The following is a 20,511-nucleotide window of genomic DNA, read 5'->3' on the forward strand; positions in this document are numbered from 1 at the left end:
TTTCATTGCAATCACATCAGTTAATTCCTTCCTGCTCTTGTGTCCTCAGCATATAGTCAGTGACTGTTTTTCAGACTCCAGTATAACATTGGTCTTGCCATTTGTTCACATAAAGCATCATGCCTTCTTCTAACCTAAGACACATTTGACCATTCAGCATTTGCTTGGATTTCTTTTGGCAATTCCTCCTCTCAAAAATATACAAAATGTTCAAAAATGTATCTAATCCTTTATGTTACATTGCCATTGCTAGAGGAGCTAAGATAAAAACTAAGAAATGTGGAAATGGGCTGAAGTTAACCAGACTGTGTTTTATTGGTTTGTAGCCCAGATACTGATGGTGTGATGGCAGAGGCTTTGCTTACATTCTGGTTCTCCTCCACGGATTCTAGAGAAGCATTGCGAGAAAAAGTTGAAAGGATCTTACGGAGAGGCCTGAAAAAATACACAGGGCCTCTGCGAATAAATGTCAGATCTTCTACCATCTCAAGTGAGTATATACATCTCTTTTAAAGCTAGTTCTTGCCCTTTGCTGATTCATGAGACTTGATTTTTCCCTTCTGATGACAGCTGTTACTGAGTCTGAATGACAGTCCTTCCTGCTTATTAAGTTAGAACAAAACCAGTGGCAATGTATAAGCCCCACCTAGGTCTTTTAAATATATCCTAAATATGGATAAACAGGAGAGTTGCTTTGTGACCTCGCGGTATAGCCTTAGCCTCCCTCCAAACTGCAGTACCAACCTTATGCTACTATCAGGGTAAAGAGTAGGAATCTCATCACAGTGCTTCAGTACACAGCAACACAAACATGCTCCCTAGGTCTTTGCTTCTCTGAGGAGCCTGCAAGTGCAGAAACTATGCTTGGATGACAGTGGGGAAACAGCCAGTGCACTGAAAAAAAATAGATTTAGAGAGAGGATCAAAATCCTTGCAAATTCCCCAGGGGAAAGGAAAAGAAAGGGAAAATGTTCTTATCCATGTGACTTCTCAGCTGAGGTCCTAGCCACTTCTCTGCAGAGCAGACCTGCATCTGCAGGATGTGAAAATTAACAGCCCTATCTTTTTGATTTAGTGAATTACCAAACAGGCACTGAAAGTGGGTTTCCCTCCCCTTCTACGCTTCTGATCTGTTAGAGAATTTTTGTGCAGGCTCAGACTCTTGTGTCTGACTTGGCTTCAGTTATATATAGTCATCATTTTTGGGTGTCAGACTTTTCAAGAATGAGTTGCTAGTTGAAAGGAAGGGGCAGATACTTGCTCATTGTGTTTTTGCAGATCTTTCTCTTACTCCTAGCACAAGGGTCACAGTACAGCACAGGGATGGTTACTTGCTGCTGCTTTTCCACACTGGACTACTTAAACCAGCTGAGATCTGCAGAGGCCAGATGACTGTGTTGAAAGAACAAGAAGCCTGAGCCAGATTCCATGCTGGATGGATACAGACTTCTTCCCACTTAGAAATGACCAGGAGCAACCTCTTGGTTCTTGAACTGGGCACGCTGCATTGTGGCAATGCAGTGAAACTCAAATATGAGCTGTCACACCCCCATTTTTTCTTGATGGGCCAACCAGTCTTCCCCATTAGAATGGCTCAGGATGATCCCTTGGGCAAAGAATCACCATTTCTCTGCAGTGTTGTTTCTATGCCAGGTTCCTGTTCAGCAAAGCACACGTGCAATTTCTCACAGATAGAAATAGTGTGTGGGCATCAACTAGAGAGATTCAAAGAGCTTTTGGGGTTTTGTTTGTTTGTTTTTTTGTTTGTTTTTTAAAGAGAGGTCATGATTTGGTGAATTTTGAAGCTTCAGTTTGATCTGATGCCTTACACAAAGGATAAAATTGGAAGGAGTACAAAAATGCTTGTTAGAAAAGGACTGTGATCTTCTCATGAAGTTTTCTGTTTAGCTGCTTTTATTCAGTCTGGTAAATGTGGGAAGTGACTCAAAACTCTGTTTTAGTTGACCTTGAACTACACCAGGGTTCTTACAGTAATGCAGTTGTTGCTAGTTAAAAAAATTAGCTGACATAATTGAATCACAATGTTTTCATTAAATATTTGGTCTCAGTAGAAGATGGCATCTCTGTGTTACTTCGATAAAGTTGTATGATAAACTTTGTATTGCTTTTCTTGGCTCTCCCAGCCTAACCATAAAACACTGACTATGTAAGTCTACTCACTACAGGACTAGTATTGTGCAACCATTACACGTGACACAAAGGAACATAAACAATACTTTGCCATTTCTAGGAGACATCAATAAAAGGTTCCAATTGGATCTTTATTTGTTAATAGGATTTCAGCAGTGCTATGAGGCTTAGGCAAGCTCCTGTTGGTGCTGCTGTTTTAAGAAAACCAAGTTGAGTCAAGTGAAGAGTATAGATGTGCTTACAGGAGATGCAGGTCTTGATTTATAAAGCTTGTCTTCTTCCTCACACCTGGGAGAAGTAACAATTTTCAACAGATCCTGGAAGTCCAAAGAGGGATCAAGGTTTTGCGTTTCTCACTTCTCTCCCCTCCTGAAATATCCTGTCCAACATTAGTCTTTAAACCAAGGAAAGCTAAGAAGCCCTAGATTTTTTCCATGCTCTGCAGCACCTTTCTGGATTTTGTTTGATTGTAGCTTTGATGGTTTTGCCAACTGGAATCCTTGTTTATGTTGAGGCAATCTCAGAACATTTTCATAATGACTTGTAAAAAAATCATTAACCTGTTCATTGTAATCACCTTATCAAAAGATTCTAATTTGGGGGCCATAATATGTAGCTTAGTTTAGCTAAGCATAGCTAACCAGTTGAATAAATCCAGGTCAGGCAGTTATTTACATTGCATGCTAGGAGGGTCTGATAAGGAGAACCTCCTTAAGTCTTCCTCCCAGGATCTAATCATCTTGTTGTTCATCACCATGTCTCAACTTGCAATTCACTCAAAAGTATTTGCTTTGGGGATCAGCAGCAACAAACTCCTGCAAATTGGATGCAACACTTGGGATCTCCAGCTGCAGTTCAGGGCAGCAGTATTATAAAAAATTGAAAAAATAACAAGTGTGCAAATCTTAAAGGAAAACAAAATAATATTGATTCTGTTTTGTACCATCACTAAACAGTAAATATTCTTTACATAGAGCTGCAAAAATACATTTGTGTCTCCAGATGTGTTATTACTGAAGTCCCTGCTTTCTTATTTAGCTAGACTTCATAGTCCCCTTGTCAAGAACAGTGGTATCTCCAGACATCCACTATAGCTTTGATAAAAAAATCAGAGGTGATAGAGATCTCTGCACTTGTGTACAAACCCCACTGGAAGCCTAAATACTTTTCAGTGGAGAATCAAACAAAGTCCTATCTTCTCTGAGCAGCAGTGCAAGGGCCAGCAAAATGAGATATCAAAGTCGGGTGACTTGGAAACACCCGTGTTAGGACTTGCTTTTCCATTAGCACTGAAAGGCGAAGGTGTTGCAGTTTGTCCTCTGTATAGTTCTGGCACTAAAGAGATCTCCTACAAGCATGATTTTTTTTTCCCCAGGGTTTCTTGCTTAGAAGTAGAGTCAGGTCACAGCTTGGATCCCTGTTAAGCAAAGCCTAGAGCAGCTTGCCAGACTATTTCCCTTTGTCAGGTAGGTTGGAAGTCTCCCAAAATGTATTTTTGGGAATGTGCTTCTGATGTCAGAGAGAAACTTGTTGCAAGATCACTGGCACTGCTCAAAGTGAGTAGGAAGTATTCCCACCTGTTGCACAGCCAAGGGTTTTGACCATGAACAATGAGTCATGAATTAGTTTTGATCAACAAGTCAACTGTTATTATTTCTATTTATCTGGCATCTGGGGCTTGCTAAAGCTCCTTACAAAGTACAGAACCTAGGAGATAGATTCTCAGTACTTTATCGAGCCTTCTTTGGAAGGCATGCAGATCAGTGTCTGACCGGGATGATTGAGGAATGTTTCATCTCAAACAATGTATGTAGCAGCCTGTTTTTTGTACTTTACTAGCCACAGCAGCAGCTTGGGGGAGTGGAACAGGACATGCATCCGTACATTGGGAAATACAGTGGAGATCTGATATTCCCCTACTTTGATGCCATTACTCTGGCACAAGGTGGTACATTTCAGTGTTTGCAATAGTCTAGAGAAGCTGACTGAAATGGGAGGGACTGAAATGTATTTTAAAATTAGTATTTTGCAAGGACATGCTTGTGATTGAAGAAATTAAGCAGGAAATCACCCAGGCCTAACTTCTTAGACGACCTGGATAAGTTGATTTAATTAATTTCCTCACTAAATTATTGTTTCTTCCTTTCTCTGCCTTGCCTGCAGAGGTTTCAAGGGATTTGGGCTGCCCCTACTGTAGTGGGACCTTGATTGCAGCTAGGGCACGAGTGTAGGCCAGGAAAAACAGTAATGCTAAAAACTGTATCAGCTGGGATACACGCTACAGAACTGATACATAGTTCTCCACAGATCCCTCCTCCCGCTGCAGGACAGCCAGATGGAATTGTTTTAAGTATGCTGTGAGGTGTGGACCTCTGCTTGTCCTCATGGACAGAATTAAGATGTTGATGGTGGGGAGGGGGGGAGTAATGGATGTGAGGATGGGTCCAGTAGACAATCAGTAGGGAGGGAAGGGCTGGGTGACAGGGACAATTAGAGGTACAAAACCTTTGTCTTGTCTGTACTGGGTTACTCTCCCCTGCTGAAGGAATGAGAATTGCATCACCTGTATCTAAGCCATGTTTTGCTGCTTCTACAAGGGTGCATAACTCTAGGGAGGTAATTGCTGTTGAGGGAGTGCAGAGAATATTGGAAGATTAGCGGGGAGATGTTTTAGGTTGTGTGCACTATGTAACCACACAAGACCATGACTTTCTTGCTGAGCCCAAAGCTCATGTTTTTCCATCTTTCAAGGAACTCCTGCATTTCCTTTTGGGTACAGTTTTTGGTAACATGACTGAATCTGCTGCTCACTGCTCTCACTCCCATTTCACCCCAGTACTGGGCCTTCATGGTCTTTAACATAACTAAAGAGTATTAGGGTCGAGCTGTCATCCCCACCTCTGTCTGCACTGCAGGACAGATGCACTCTGTGACATTCCTCTCGGCTGCCCAGGTTGGTGACCTGCTGAAACTTGTCAGAGGATCCGTTTTTCACCTGTGTGCACTGTTGTTATCCTAAATAACACCGAACTAGGTGACCCCCGTTTTCTGGTGCAGCTGAGAATTTTGTAATTCTCTCGCTTTTTGAGGAAGTTGTTATTAAAATGCGATGAAGGACAGCGGGGAAAATGCTTCTTTGGCTCCATGGTGCATTCACAAAGCTGTGCTTCAAACTCATGTCCAAGAATGTGTTGTTAGTACTGAAGCGTGTACTTTTTCTATTTTTTTTTTTTTATGTTTACAATCCTCTCCTCCCTTCATCTCCCATTTACAATAATCTCTACCTTGCCTTCTCTGTGGGGAAAAAACAACTTACACAAGCAAGATGTGGGAACTGACATAATAGAGGATGGAACACACAGTTTGCCTTTGAAGCTAGCAGTTATATTATGACATATAGAAAATCACAAGTGGAAACCCTTAAAGAAAATCAAGTTTCTTTTGGGAATCAACATGTGAAAAATTATGTAACTGGGTAAGGCTGTATCAGATTTTTAAAGTAGATTTCTCATCTTTAATTTTGCAGCCATCTCTAGCCGTGAAAAATGCATAATATCTGAAAATGCATAATATCCCCTATAATATATTTGCTTGCCTTGTTTGAACTATTTCAGTATAATGCCGGCTCCGTTTATGTCGCTGAGTGTTCTGCCTGTTATCTTCCTGTTAATATAAACACTGATCTCTATGGCTAAAATGAAATGAGGCAGTGCACACAAGATTAATTCTTCTGATGCAGTGACACTGATACTACTTAAAGACGTGGCAAAGCAAGCACATTTTTCTGTAGGAATCTCTGCATCCATCAGAGAGAAGTGGTCACATTCACTCTGAAGTTAACTATGAACCTGCAAACATTTAGATGGCTGCCAAATAGATCCATGGGCTTTGGGCACTGAACTTCCTTAGAAATCCTGGCCTTAACTGCCATATAAACAATTGCCAAAATAAAGATGCTTTCCTGCTGTTGCTTACTCCCCTTTTCTTTCCATGTTTGCTCAAACGCATATGTTGAGGAATAAAAATAAGTTATTTATTGATAAGATATAAATCTTAATCTTAAATAGTAATTGCAAGTCACTACTCTTATTAGCAGGAAATTAAGACCAATAATTTAAGTGTTTTAATGTTATTGTGTTTACTAAATATGCAAAATATCTGTATTAACAAAATTGTTTGTCCAGTTGGAGAACAGAGCCCTCTTCTGAAAGATGGAATCCCTAAGCCACATTTCAATAGATTGCTGTGATTTTAATTTAAACAGTAGTTTTTTCTTTTAAGTTAAGCAAGCTTTAATTAAATAGCAAGTTTCATTTTATAGGTAGGCAATGCATGTTCAAGTTGAACTTGTTCTTGTTTACAGTGGAAGCCTGAGCACTGTTTTCCTAAATGTGGCACAAACAACTATTTTTGTAGCTGTATATGGTTGGGACAAGATATGACACTTTAATTGTTACTAATTGATGCTTTTTCTTGGTAGTGCAAACAACTAGGGCAACTAGTAAATGAGCAGGGCAACGAAATTGTCTCTCGTGCCTTACAAGTGATTGCTTCAAGGCAGGGCTTGCAACATGTTGGCTGGCACAATGCGAACAGCTATGCTGTTGACCAGGCCAAAAATGTCAAGCTAGTAACAAATGAAGGCGAACCCCTAGTGAGGTAAGACACTAAGCAACCCGATTTTCAGCAGTGTCGTGTAACCCAAAGTGCTCCCTGCTTTTGATGGGATCTACTGAGGACTCGGTTTATCTGAAAATAGTGTCAGTTCAGGTTTCCAAAAATATACGTGTGCTCAGGGTTTGGGATCTTGGTTTTGAGTCCTGGGTATTGTGCCCTTAATTTCACCTGTCCTGATCTGCACAATGGGTTCCTGGGTCTGTTGCCAGACAGACCTGCTTTCTCCTCTTAAAAGCTCCCTTTACTCTGAGGTTTTCTCCCTTGCTGTGGTGTTTTCTTCAGTACTTGTGTTCCGGCTCCCAGCGTGGGATACATGGTCATGGCACTGTATCTGGCAGATCTCTAAAGCAAAGTAGTGCCCCAGCCCTGGTGAATACAGCATTGAATTTATTGGTGTCACTGGCCTTTTTCCTTCAGCAGTGGGTGAGTGGGAGAGGACGTCAGCTGGATAGTCCTGATAAATTATAAAATATGCTAAAATTCAAAGCTGTACAAACATCCTATTTAAAACTTGCAGCGTGTGTGTGTAAGAATTGTTTCTTCAACTACACACAAGTTGGTCCAACTGGAAGCAGTGCGTAAAATTTTGCCCACATGAGGTTTGTACTTTTTTGAGGTGCCTCATAAAAAGGCAAACAGAGATATAGACAGGTGCCTTGCAGAACAGCTGTGTGACTCACAGCAAAACTCAGTGCAGTGAGAACATGCCAACTGAATTGCTTCCGGCACTGAGCTTGAACAAGCTGGTTGCTCCTTTTGTCTTCTCGATGAGCTTTGCAACATAATGTAAGTGTTAATAATTGACTGCAGGCTTTATAATTAGGTATTATGAAGTAAATGTCTCTCCACCCAGAGAGGAGCTAAAACAACATTATTATCAATATTGCTCTTGAAGGCAAAAGGTGCTCTTTCATTGTTGATTACATTGGTTGGTTTCTTACCCATTTCCAGCTATAAAATATTCATGTGACCCAAATGATGAGCTAGTTCTGAAGGTTGTATGAATTTCTAGGGAAACATTGGATGCTCATCACAGTTGAAATAAACAAGGAGGTCCAGATTTTTCAAAGCACTTCTTGCCAATATAACATATAGGTGAAGTACCCAAATCCTTAGCACAGCTCAGCACCCATTTTTTTAAATTCACTTTGTAATGAACCAAACAGTAGTGTTTACACCACCGCTGAATCCCTCTGCTGGCCTAGCCTTTTACTTTCTGGTGTTATTACACTTTGGGATCTTGGCAACAAACAATGATATTATCCATGAAAATTCACGGAATACAACTGACATTCCTGAAATGCAGAAATACCTCTACATTTCAGCCCTCTGTGAATCACATATTTAAGAATTATCATTAAAATTCACATTCATCACACAATCTTTACAAACTTCTACCCCATCAACAAAAAACAATTCCCCCCACCACAATCAAAACATCATCATCACACCACTGAAGTGGATAATTTACATACAATCCACCCCTTGTCCCTTCACCACAATTGCCACAACTGAAAATTCCCTACAGTTATTCTACTCTCTAACATTGTTCAGTCCATGTTTTGCTTATTACCTCTTCCAATTAATATCCTTATCTCAAATTCCTCATGCCCCACATTAGGTCCCAAAAAAGTCTGTGGTGGGTTGACCCTGGCTGGATGCCAGGTGCCCACCAAAGCTGTTCTATCACGCCCCCTCCTCAGCTGGACAGGGTGGAGAAAATATAACGAAAGGCTCGTGGGGAGAGATCACTTAGCAATTACTGTCATGGGCAAAGCAGACTCGACTTGGAGAAAAATTAATTGAGTTTATTACCAATCATATGAGAGTAGGATCACAAGAAATAAAATCTTAAAACATCTTCCCCCCCCCCCCCCCCCCTTCTTCCCAGGCTCAAGTTCACTCGCGATTTCTCTATCTCCCCTTCCCCAGTGGCGCAGGGGATGGGTGTTGCAGTCAGTTCATCACACATTGTCTCTGCTGCTCCTTCCTCCTCACACACTCTTCCCCTGCTCTAGTGTGGGGTCCCTCCCACAGGAGACAGTCCTCCATGAACTTCTCCAGCATGAGTCCTTCCTGTGGGCTGCAGTTCTTCACAAACTGCTCCAGCATGGGTCCTTTCCCCAGGGTACAGTCCTTCAGGAACAGACAGCTGCAGTGTGGGTCCCCCTCAGGGTCACAAGTCCTGCCAGAAAACCTGCTCCAGTGTGGGCTCCTCTCTCCATGGGTCCACAGATCCTGCCAGGAGCCTGCTCCAGCGTGGGCTTCCCACAGGGTCACAGCCTCCTCCAGGCACCCACCTACTCCAGTCTGGGGTCCTTCACAGGCTGCAGGTGGAGATCTGCTCTACCATGGACCTCCATGGGCTGAGGGGCACAGCCTGCATCACCAGGGTCTGCACCACGGGCTGCAGGGGAATCTCTGCTCTGGCACCTCCCCCTCCTTCTTCACTGACCTTGGTGTCTGCAGAGTTGTTTCTCTCACATATTCTCACTCCTCCCTCTGGCTGCAGTTGCCTTTGTCCAGGATTTTTCCCTCTTCTTATAGATTTCCCCAGAGGCACCACCTCCATCGCTGATGGGCTCGGCCTTCGCCAGCGGTAGGTCAGTCTTGGAGCCAGCTGGCATTGGCTCCATTGGACATAGGGGAAGCTTCGAGCAGCTTCTCAGCTTCCCAGAAGCCACCCCTGTAGCCCCCCCACTACCAAAACCTTGCCATGCAAACCCAATACAGAGTTTTCCTCCCTCATTCACAGGAATTGAGAAAGTACAACTGAGCATTTTTACTGAAAGGGGACCTCACAAGTTGTTGCTTGTCACCAGTAAAACTTATTTATCTTTATTATGTGAACGTTCCTGTTTATAGTGAATAAGACTGTTTTGCTATATAAATGTCCAAATATAACTCATCTCCCATTCTTAAAAAATAAAGCAGCATCTGCATGCACATACAGTAGCCCTAGCACTACCTTTGCTCTGTAACATTCCCCACAGTCAAGCTGTACATGTACTGGAGTTCTGTTTGCTTCCTTTTTCTGTAATAATCTGCTTAATGTCATATTAAGAAATGAATGAATACATGTCTAGTAATGGTGGACTGCAAACATGCAGCTCACCCTGCATACCAGGAGGAGTGTCAAACTCACAAGCAAAACACAAGTGATAAACGCACAATAGGCGACAAGTATGAGCCAGAGCCCTTTGCATTCGAAAGAGACTCCTCCTGGCTTGGTGTGGTTTTGGATCAAAACTAGGATATTACTCTGTGTAGCTACAAAGAGGAAAGAGAAATTAAGTAAGTGGGTAAGGACAGGAATCTGCTGAGAAAGGCTATCCAGCTGCAAAATATGAAGTTGTGGATGCTCTACAAGAATCACTATGTAATTTAAAAATTGTATTGAAAATGTGATTTTTTATTTTTTATTTTTTAAATTTGTTTTTACTGCTGGCAACTAAAATGGTCGCTCTAGTAAAAATAGCATTCTGGAACAAGGGGAAAGGACTTATACCTTGAGCCAACACTTGTTATTGTCAGCATGAGCTTACTGTATTGTCCATAAACGTACCACATACATTTTGAAGAAGGGAATGTATTGCTAGAACTTGCTGTGCCATGCAATAAATTGCTATTAACTGTCTCTTTTAGTATTAGTAGTGTACCAGACACCCTGTTGCTCAATAAGATAGGAGAGAATGAGCCACTGCTATTGTAAGCTGGCATTGCTGCAGTGAAGTCAGTGCCTTCTGATCTCAAAGAGGGCACAGAGTGAGTACCAGATTTCCTCTGGCCCTCACTCTAGTGTAAAATGTGGCCAGTTGATTTTTTACAAAAAAGGAATATCAAAGCTTTCCACTGTAAACATTTCTCCCCAACAAAATTGTGGATCTTGAGTAATACAGGACTTGTTTTGTCTGTACTCCCCTCCAGAAACATCCGGGTCCAGCAGGATGGGGGAGAGCCTGTGCCTGGTCCTCAGAGGATACTGGCTGGCTAGAGAACAGCAAGCAGCACCGCAGAGAGAAGTGCAATAGCCAGCACAAGAACGTGACCACATATGAGCTACACTGGTTTCTCTAGCAGCCCCCTTCATCTGTACCTCCTGCAGTGCCCTGTACTCAAACAGCTGTCGGGTGGGATGACCATGCACATGGGAAACTTGTCTGTGCTGTCCTGGCCTTACCCTGACTGTTTGTTTGTTTCAGATATGGAGACAAAAAGAGCAGAAGCCCTCTTCAATGACAGTAAGTGAGGGCTTTTTAAGCCTGGGAAATCTCTGATTGTTTTAATTAGCATTAATAGTCTCTGAGAACTTTTCCTGGCCTTTAAAAGCCTTTTCTCATCCTTTTGTCTAATGACTGTGACCTTGTACTTCACACAGATGAGCCGTGTTTAGGGATCCTGCTCAGTCACGAGGAAGCCTTTTTTATTATTGTCTTCTGGGATACTTAGGCAGACTGGCTTGAAAATAGTGATGATGGGGTAAAAATCCCTTCTAGAAAAATTCTACACTCACTGCTGAGTTCCCTGGTCAGTTTTCTTGCAATGTGATGTTCCTTCTGTTAAAAATACCAGCAATTCTCTGAGAAAAGCACAAACAATGAGAAAAGAGCAAGTGCTGAGGGCTCTATAGAAATCCCCGGTGTTGGGCAAAGAGGAGACACAGGTCCTGTTATGTAAGTGCCTATGGCATTCTTTTGCCTTCAGCAGTGCTGGTGTGGAAGGTGGAGGGTGTATCTCAAATGTAAACCCTGCCATCTGGGAAGCAGAGGATTTAACCAGGGAAGGCTGAGCACTGTAATGTTCAGGACACTTGTTTATTTACTAGTTTGATCCTGTTGCTAACGGTGAAAGCTTTTACACTGTGTCTGCTTAATCGTGTATTTGGATGCACAGAGACTAAGCCATGTTTCTACAGGAAAGCTAAGAGATTTCAGATGACTTCTAGTTGTACACAGTAAAATTGAGTGAGCAAGGAGGACTTCCAATAAATAAAGGAACTTAATTGCTTGGGCTAGTTGACTGCTTTAATGTCAGACACAGCAGCTAGCTGAAAGGTGTACTATAATGTACTAAAGGCAGGAGAGTCCTTATCACGGATTTTGGTGCATTTTATATTTGAGCAGATTATAGTTAGAAGCAATCTTGATTACAAATTGATTAAAACATGTACTTAAAAAGAATACTTTGTCAAGTCTAATTCTGCCTGCACAGGGCAGACACCCTGTCCTCTGTCTCCCTGATGTAAAGCATTAGAACTGCATCTTGGAGCAGTGACTGCAGAACCTGTTTCATATATGCTTGTCTTGGATGCTGTAGCATAACAATTCATCTCCACCTTGCTGCCTGTTATCTTCCTATACACACGTTAAGTGATGAGATATACACCTGAACATGTACCAGCATGTTGTTCAATTGGTGCTTTAAGGATGGCAGCCTAGCAGAGACCTCTAACACAGCCTGCAAGTGAGAAGTGCCCCAAAAGCTGGTAGGATTGGGCACATGCAGAAGAGTTTGGAATAATGGCTTTCTGTGTGCTCTCAGAAATTGGGACTATGTCATTTTCTTTAGTGTGCATTGGAAGGAAGGAAGGAAGGAAGGAAGGGCCATAAGGAAGTGTATAGAAGTTACATCAGCCTGTGATTATAATGAAAATGATCTGGATTTTGGAATGGCTAATAGCAAAAAATTTTTCTTTACGGAAATATAAAGCAATATGATTGGTCTTCTCAAGATATTGCTGTAGGGGTTAAGTTGAGGTAGTTTGTTTTAGAGATGTTTTTAAGCTTTCAGAGAAGGAAGTCAGCTTGTTTAGAGATTTAATAGTCATAAAAAGCCATCTTTGCTTACAAGTTGGGTTTCTTTTAACTCTGGGAAGGTTTGATCAGTTCCTTAGCAGCAGGCTGTCAAGTAATGGAAGATTAGATAACATCACTTTTTGGGTCCGTTTTAGGTGCTGGTGTTCTGGGGCACTAATGGAACTGTGAGTTTTTCCCTGTGTTTGAATATTGACTGCTCAGGTAGTTGATAGGATTGTGCAGTTTTAGGACCAGTAATTGAGGATTACCAATAGCTTTCAGGAGGGAAACATGCTAGTGCAGACAGTCTTAGCAATTATGGTATATTCTCCAGTTTCCTTTCACATGGAAAGTTCTGAACAAATAGATTTAGATTTCATTGATTTCCTTCATTGTGGTTTTAAATCTCAGAACAGGGCAGAGTCAACACTGAGCACATGAACTTCTCAATATTGTATGACTTTTTTTTTTTTTCCCCCAAATTTGTAATCAGCTTTCAATCTGCTGTGTTATTGCTGCTGGTTTTGGCTGTGAGGTACTGTTAACCTTGTGCAGATGCTATCAGGAAGGGGCAGAGGTTACACTCTGCGTGGTTCCAGTGTTTCGCCTCTGAGGACTTCAAGGGCCCTGGGGCTGGCAGCTCTACAGTGACGTACTACCGACTTCTGCTTTTTTCCCCTCTGGATTACTGTCTACAGGAGACAGGCAGTGCAATGGTTTGGATTGTGTTGTCACTATGCAAATAATTCTTAGCTCTGTCTCTTTTTCAATGAATTGGGATAGTCCTGTCTGTCAACTTTCCTAATGTCTAGCTGAAATCGGGGCCTGGATGAAAACTAGTGGGTCTTGATCCAGGTAAGATGGATTTGATGCTGTTTGGATGGGAGAAGACAGCTGAAGCAGCTCTGTCTGTTGAGGAAGTTTCTAAAGCTATGGGGGAGCTGAATATCCTGAGTTTAGTGGATGAAACCATGGATATTTTAATTTCTCTCTGGGTTTGGAGGATAAGACTTCTTGTCATGGATGCACACTGTGCTGGAGGTATCCATGCCTTTGTCATCTCTGGCTTGGATTCGTGTGACGCTCTTTGCCTGAAGTGCCTCTCCAGGTCCACTTGCAAACTGCCATTTGTGCAATGCGCAGTTGCCTGTTTCCAGGTTACATCTTGCTGATGCAATCTGTGTGCATGCGTGGTAAAAAGCCATGGCTTGGATCATTCCCATCTTGGATTTTGCCTTGTTCGTGTTTTATCCTAATGACAAATTACCTGGGACATTAAAGCTGGCAATCCCTGTATTTGGGAATTGTCCTGGGTGTGTGGTGAAGGTTTTGATTCCTGATTTGGGCTGTTCACACAGCTAAGCCTGAATGGTTGTCCATCGTGGATTCCTATAATAGTCAGTTGTTCATTCAGGCTTCTAACAGAATGGGTTATGCATGAGGATCTCTGATTTGGGGGACTGGTGGAAGGTATGTTTTCCTGTTGATGTTAATACTGCTAGAGAACCTAGGTGGTGTGTAATTTTACGTTACGTTTTCCACAGCCATTGGCAGCCATATTTACTAAACAGAAGACTAGCTAATACGTTCTTTCTCCTTTTTGACAGTCTGTGGGTTACGGCAGAATAGATCAGTCAAGTCAATGGCAAAATCATCATCATTGCGAATAGTCGGTGGATTGTCTTCTGCAGAGACCGGGGACTGGCCGTGGCAAGCTAGTTTGCAGTACAATAATATCCATCGCTGTGGTGCAACACTCATCAGCAATACGTGGCTTGTATCTGCAGCTCACTGCTTCAGAGAGTAAGTTCCCATCTTAGAGAGAATCTGCAGGAGAATGTGCCCCATGTGTATCAAGTTGTGTGGCTTTCCAGATTTGCACCACACCCCTGACTCTTTCCAGGGGGAACAATTCTTTGCCTTGGAGGAGAAAAGTCAGGGTTAAGCAGACCCATCACTTGAATGTTTCAATGAGAAATTAAAGACTGACTCTTTGGAGCACAACTGGCAATTGTATGAGTGGAAATCAGTAGTCATTTGGCACACTGAGCAAAGAAGTGCAGAAAAGGTAACGTGATTGAAATGGTATTTATTTCCTGTTGCACTAAATGTTTCTAAAGGTGCTCCTTTGTGTTACGAGTAGGTTGCTGCTGCTGCAGACTGCTACCAGAAGTTATAATCCCACATTCCTACCCCTCCATTCAGCCACGCACTCCCAGCACTTTTTTGTTTCAAGCATGACATTTGTGAAGCTGCAGGCCATGTAAGATGGAACAGCTGATTGAACAGATTATTAACATGCAAAAAGAGTGACAGAGTTGAAGAGCTTTCTAGCAGAAGAGCTTTTTGATTTGATTACACCCTGCGGCCGCACAATGGCTAGATCAGGGACAAGTTGGGGAGGAATACGAGACCATGGTTGAGGAGGGAATGCAGGATTGCCCTCTTCTAGCAGCAGCCCACAATTATGTGGGACACAGTGTTACGGAAAGTGATGGATGCCTTAAGAATCTAGTAGGGAGCTGGCTTGAAGGAGTTTTACAGTAAAGGTGCTCAGCAGCACCTGGTTTGAAATGCCCAACACATATTTACAGCTAAATACTTACAACACTCCTACCTCTTTCAGCCTGAGTCACCCTCAGAAGTGGACTGCTACTTTTGGAGCTCTCCTGAAGCCACCAAGCTTGAAACGACCAGTCAAGACTATTATTATTCATGAAAAGTACCGCTACCCAGAACATGATTATGACATTGCACTTGTGCAGCTCTCTAAACGAGTTGAGTTTACGAGTAGCATACACCGCGTTTGTCTGCCTGAGCCATCTCAGACTTTTCTGTACAATATTTACGCTGTCATCACAGGCTGGGGAGCACTTACGAATGATGGTGAGTCCTGAGTCTACCAGGCGACCTGTATGTTACATAAACGGTAGCTCTGATCTACTAGTGATTGATACCTCTTCTGTAGCATATGTTCTATGGCAGCAAGGCTAATGCTTTGTCTATGAGTAATAGGTTTGTTTAATTGTAAGGAGCAGTTTCTTGTTGTAAAATTAGACTGGACAAAGACAGAGCTATAATCCACTGAAACAGAAAACAAGAAGAAAACTCTTCTCTTTTTCCAGCCTTTCCATTTCACATTGTAGATTCTTAAGACAGGTAGTCCAGCCATTCATGTGTTTATATAGCACCTAAAAAAATATTCTCCCAGTTCTAGCCAGAAGCTACAAATAACTCTGTGGGCTTTCAGGTAAATGTGCAGAGTGAACTGCAGGTGGTGGCTTACACAAGCTCACAGTCTTATCAGGCCACACTAAGAGTAGATTTAGCAATGAAACCAAGATGTCTCCATTTCGTATCATCTGCCCAAATTGCTAGGTACTTTGTGTTCCATGGTATTATATGGAACAGGTATAAAATATATGGTTTTACAATTAAGGCACTATGTACCATGCAATTGTTACTTCAGTCTTAATGGTCCAGTTCCTAAGTGAGACTATGTGTATGTACATTTTCCTTAAGGGCCTAACCTAGACAGATCAACAAGCAAAACTGCCACATTAAACCATGTCAATGGTTCTCCATAAAAGAACATTAAATGCTCTTCCTGTGTCTTAAAAACTACCAAGTAATTCTGTTGTTAAATACCCAAACTATATTTTCCCTCAGGTCCAACTCCAAATGCTCTTCAGGAAGCAACAGTGAAACTTATTGACTCAAACACTTGCAACAGAAAAGAAGTGTACGATGGGGACATAACACCCAGGATGTTGTGTGCTGGATACCTGGAAGGAGGAGTAGATGCTTGTCAGGTAACTGTAGCTGAAAATTAGAGAGGAAAACTATATTAATGCTGACTCCAGTATCTGGTTGACCAAATCTTAACTGATGGTGTATTAGTCCTTTAAATAAGCTCCATTCAAACAGAAATTAAGTTGTAAAATGAAGTAACATTTAGTACACATCATTTAGCACATAAAACCCATACTAAGAGAGCTAAATTAGTATAATATTCGGAATTTAAATCTTTCATAGCATGAAATTAAATTCTTATTTTGTAACTCAGAATAGCTGCTACAAGCCCATTTGCTTCTCGTAATTTTTTGTGTGTGAAATCTAACTATTTGCCTGCAAAGTGATATGACAAGACATTGACAGAGATACTAAATGCTGAAATACTAAATATGATCTTAAAATTAAATGTCTCAGGTAGCCAAGACCAGACATTTGTACAGTTGGGAAGAAAGAAGGTTAAGAATGTAGCAGTTAAGTTGCCAGCAAAAATGCACTCATTGAAATTAAATTCTGGACTGGATCATCTCCTAAAAGATCTGTTCTGATATGATCTTTGGTAATGGCCTTGGATCAGTGGAAGGAAAACTGAAACAAACTATAAGGAAGCTAGGTGTAAACGGAGTGGTAAGGCTACATGTGTGGTGCAGGTTTGCGAATGTTGCAAGGAAATGCTTATGTTCAAACAAAAATATTTCCATAATGATAACTTTTAAAATGGTAATTTCTATTTATGTTATTTACAAAGAATGTACACCTAAGTGCTGGTTCAAAACAGACCCTTTCCAGAATCCCCGTCCTGCAGATGTATGTCCAAAGCAAAACTCCCTGCAGAATAAGTTCGGGAGGCTCAATTCCTCTGTTCCTGTCTGACTCAGCATTGAACAGACCTGAACAAAAGGGTGCAACTGCTGTTTATTTCAGTAAAGCATTTTGCTGGAAAGTGAAGAATTTGGTCCATTGTGTGAGGATTGCCTTTCAGCCTGTAAGGTTTCCAGTTTAACTATTATTACCATGTCATGCTATTAACAGTATCTGAATTCAGCCTTTGAAAGTGGCTAACATCTTCAGGAGATATGGTCTAATTAGGAGGCCAAGTTCCTGATTAAATCCTTTATGAAATCTTATTGCTGCAAGCGACTAAAAGAATTTGTTGAAACAATAGTGGTTACTGGGGGGGGGGGGGGGGGGGGGAAGTTCCTGTTGGCTTAGATTGCTGTATGTATTTGTGTTTCCCTACTTTGTATGAGGAGGAAGACAAGTCAGGTGGGAAGCAGTATTTCATGAAACATAAGAGAAGCTTTCTTTTTTAACTGTAAAACCACAGAGACAGGTCAGGAGGTTCTATGGCAAACAGGAAAAAGCCACAGACTTCTGACTCAAGTTTCAGAAACAGCCTGGATTCTACACAAAGGGCAGGTCTTGAAATACTGCTTGCTTTCTTCTTTTATTTGACACACCCTCCTGTCTATGGAGATAATTGTATTTTCCCTTCTGATCCATTAAATCTTTTTTTTTCTCCTCTTCTTTCTCTAGGGGGACTCTGGGGGACCACTGGTTACTCCAGACTCTAGACTGATGTGGTACCTCGTGGGAATAGTGAGCTGGGGAGATGAATGTGCCAAACCAAATAAACCTGGAGTTTACACACGAGTGACTTATTTCCGTGACTGGATTACCTCAAAAACTGGCATCTAATTCCAAAATCAAAAACGGATTTAACTACATAGACTATGTGTAACTCATATTTGTATGTAATTCTGAAAGGCTATTTTTTTAGTATATATATTCCTATGTAATTTTGGTTGAAGTAACCTTTGCCCGCAGCAAGTGCTATCTTTGCTGTCAGAGATCCTAACCCCTTGTGAATTTAAACTAAACATATGAGATTGCCTGTCTCATCTTTGAGCCTTGAAACATTCTCACTTATCAGAAATTATGAACTGACTTTATTAAACTAACATTTAAACGCTACCACCTTACCTGCTTTATAAATACATTTTCCAGGAAAAAAAAAAAAGGAATTTTTCTTCAGCCATGGCCGATGTCTGAAGCTGAACCTTCTTCCTCCAGTGAAGCAAATGCTGTCACAGCTGTGTTTCTAGCAAAGTGAACCCTTGATCATTATTGTTGTTAGAGACTATCATCTGCACAGACTGCAGCCAAGACCTCGGATGCTCACCCTGCTTGGTAGCCTTGATAGCTAACAGTGGATCAGCCAGGACTGAGGTAGGTCCTAGCTGAGGAAAAGGAGGACTTCTGTGCTTGCAGTAAGTTGGAAGGAAAAGGAGAAAAGCTTGATGTTCTTTCGAAGCACATTTTTAACAGGAAATATTTTGTGGATTCTGTGAAGTTCAAGTTACTTGAAAGTGCTATTGCGGAAGTGCTTTATCACAACACTGTGCTGCTGCCCCTGCACCAGTTGCCTTCTAGATGTACTCTGTTCAACTCACCAATGCTTAAGATACAGAAACACAAGCTCTGCCCAAATTTGTTTGTAATAAGTGTGTCTCCATGAACAATCTCCCTGGAAGGAAACCCAGCATTTAAATTTGTGCTAATGGAAAAATAAATATTCACCACAAATAAACTGGGAACTACCTTTTTTGTTCAAGAAATAGTGTGTTTTTTCTAAGGGTATGCCAGCCAGTGGAAACCATCTTACTGCAAAGAAAGCAATTAGTGATACTGTTTTGCTTCACTGATGGATTCATCTCTGCCATGAATGAATATGATCCTGTCTTATGAGGCCGAAGAGTAATTTCCTACTAAGGAACAGTCCTGATATGAACTTCAGAGTAAATGCAATCCTTATACACCAATTAAGCACTTTTCCTGCCTCTGTGCATGACATCTCACGGATTGCTGGTGGAAGGGGGTCCAGCGATGTGGCTATTACAGTCCCCTAGAGCCCAGGCCTTCAATATGAGGATCCAACATGTCACTCCAGTACTGCCTCATGCAGTCTTTGAACGGCCAGCGGATTGCTTAGGCTGTGAATGCAGGACTCACAGGAGTCTGTATGAGACATGAAAGAAGCTGCAAGCTCCACAGCTGAATCTACTGCAGCTGAAAATTTCTCTGAAGCATCCTGCCTCCCCTTCTGCTCAGGACTGGGTCTCTCCTCAGCCTTCCTACTGTGAAAGCTCTCCAATAATCAGCATCCCTGGGAATGAGATGCTTGGCATTTCTAGGAAATTCACACCCTGAATTACAAGTCTACATACGGATGGAAAAGCCTATGTTTAAGCCTTGGTGGTAGAAGAGTGGGTTGTCTTATTATTAGGCTCCTTACAGTCTTTCTATATAACTTTTGAATTTCAGTAAAAGAAAACACGCCTTATCTCAGAAAGAAATCTATTGAAGGTTTTAGATTAGTTTTGGTTTTGAAACAGTACTATCTTTATTCTGATTTTCCATGTCCACTATAAAATGAAAAGGATCTTGGGACAGTTAGGAGGATAGTTTGATGCAGCAAATCCGTTTCCTTAATTTATTGATAGAGTTTGTAATTTATGCACTTTTGAGTTGCTGCTATTTTTCAACTAAGAATTTACTCTGGGCCAGGTTCAGTTAGAAAATAGAAACTTCATGGAGTTTTGGATTAGGTCACCTAGAAACACTGTTTTCTTCTAGTGTTCAGGTCCCCTTTTTTTGAAGGCGTCCTTTGGAAAAAAATTACATCTAGTTTTTTGTGCCTCTTATTTCTTTGAAGGTGAAAATCATGACAAGTGTCCTTCCTTATAATCAGCTGATGAATTGCAATTGAAAGGAAACAGTAGTTCACTTTCATAGATAGCTAAGGCTTTGTTTTGCACTTAAATCTATCTTTTTGCCTAGCATATGGAGGGGCAACAATAAGGAGGTGAGGCCCAGATTAGATACAACCCCTATAAACTGGTTCCTACCTCACACTGCAAGTGACGTGTATATATAATATCTTTAAAATGAGAAAGGCAGCCTTAATTTCAGATTTTCTTGTGAGAGGCCAAACAGCCAAGAGGTGTGTGGGAGAATGTCTACCTTACTCAGGGAGTCCTGATCCAGCCAGATGCACTTTTCACAAATTTTTTAGCAAACTCTCTGGCCTGGGTTT

General features: G+C 41.6%; 1 protein-coding gene across 1 annotated transcript in view; it reads left to right on the forward strand.

Annotated features, from left to right (window-relative positions):
* LOC141922317 (transmembrane protease serine 11E-like) overlaps window positions 1–18,384 on the forward strand; it is a 43,547-nt gene extending 25,163 nt beyond the window's left edge. The window contains exons 5-10 of the mRNA XM_074821453.1: window positions 327–490; window positions 11,031–11,069; window positions 14,231–14,426; window positions 15,250–15,509; window positions 16,293–16,435; window positions 17,952–18,384. Of these exons, the coding sequence (XP_074677554.1) occupies window positions 327–490; window positions 11,031–11,069; window positions 14,231–14,426; window positions 15,250–15,509; window positions 16,293–16,435; window positions 17,952–18,113 (964 nt within the window). The 3' untranslated portion in view covers window positions 18,114–18,384. The remainder of the gene's footprint in view (window positions 1–326; window positions 491–11,030; window positions 11,070–14,230; window positions 14,427–15,249; window positions 15,510–16,292; window positions 16,436–17,951) is intronic.
* The last annotated feature ends 2,127 nt before the right edge of the window (window positions 18,385–20,511 follow it).

Source organism: Strix aluco, chromosome 4 (assembly GCF_031877795.1).
Source record: "Strix aluco isolate bStrAlu1 chromosome 4, bStrAlu1.hap1, whole genome shotgun sequence".
In the NCBI taxonomy this organism is placed as follows: Eukaryota; Metazoa; Chordata; class Aves; order Strigiformes; family Strigidae; genus Strix; species Strix aluco.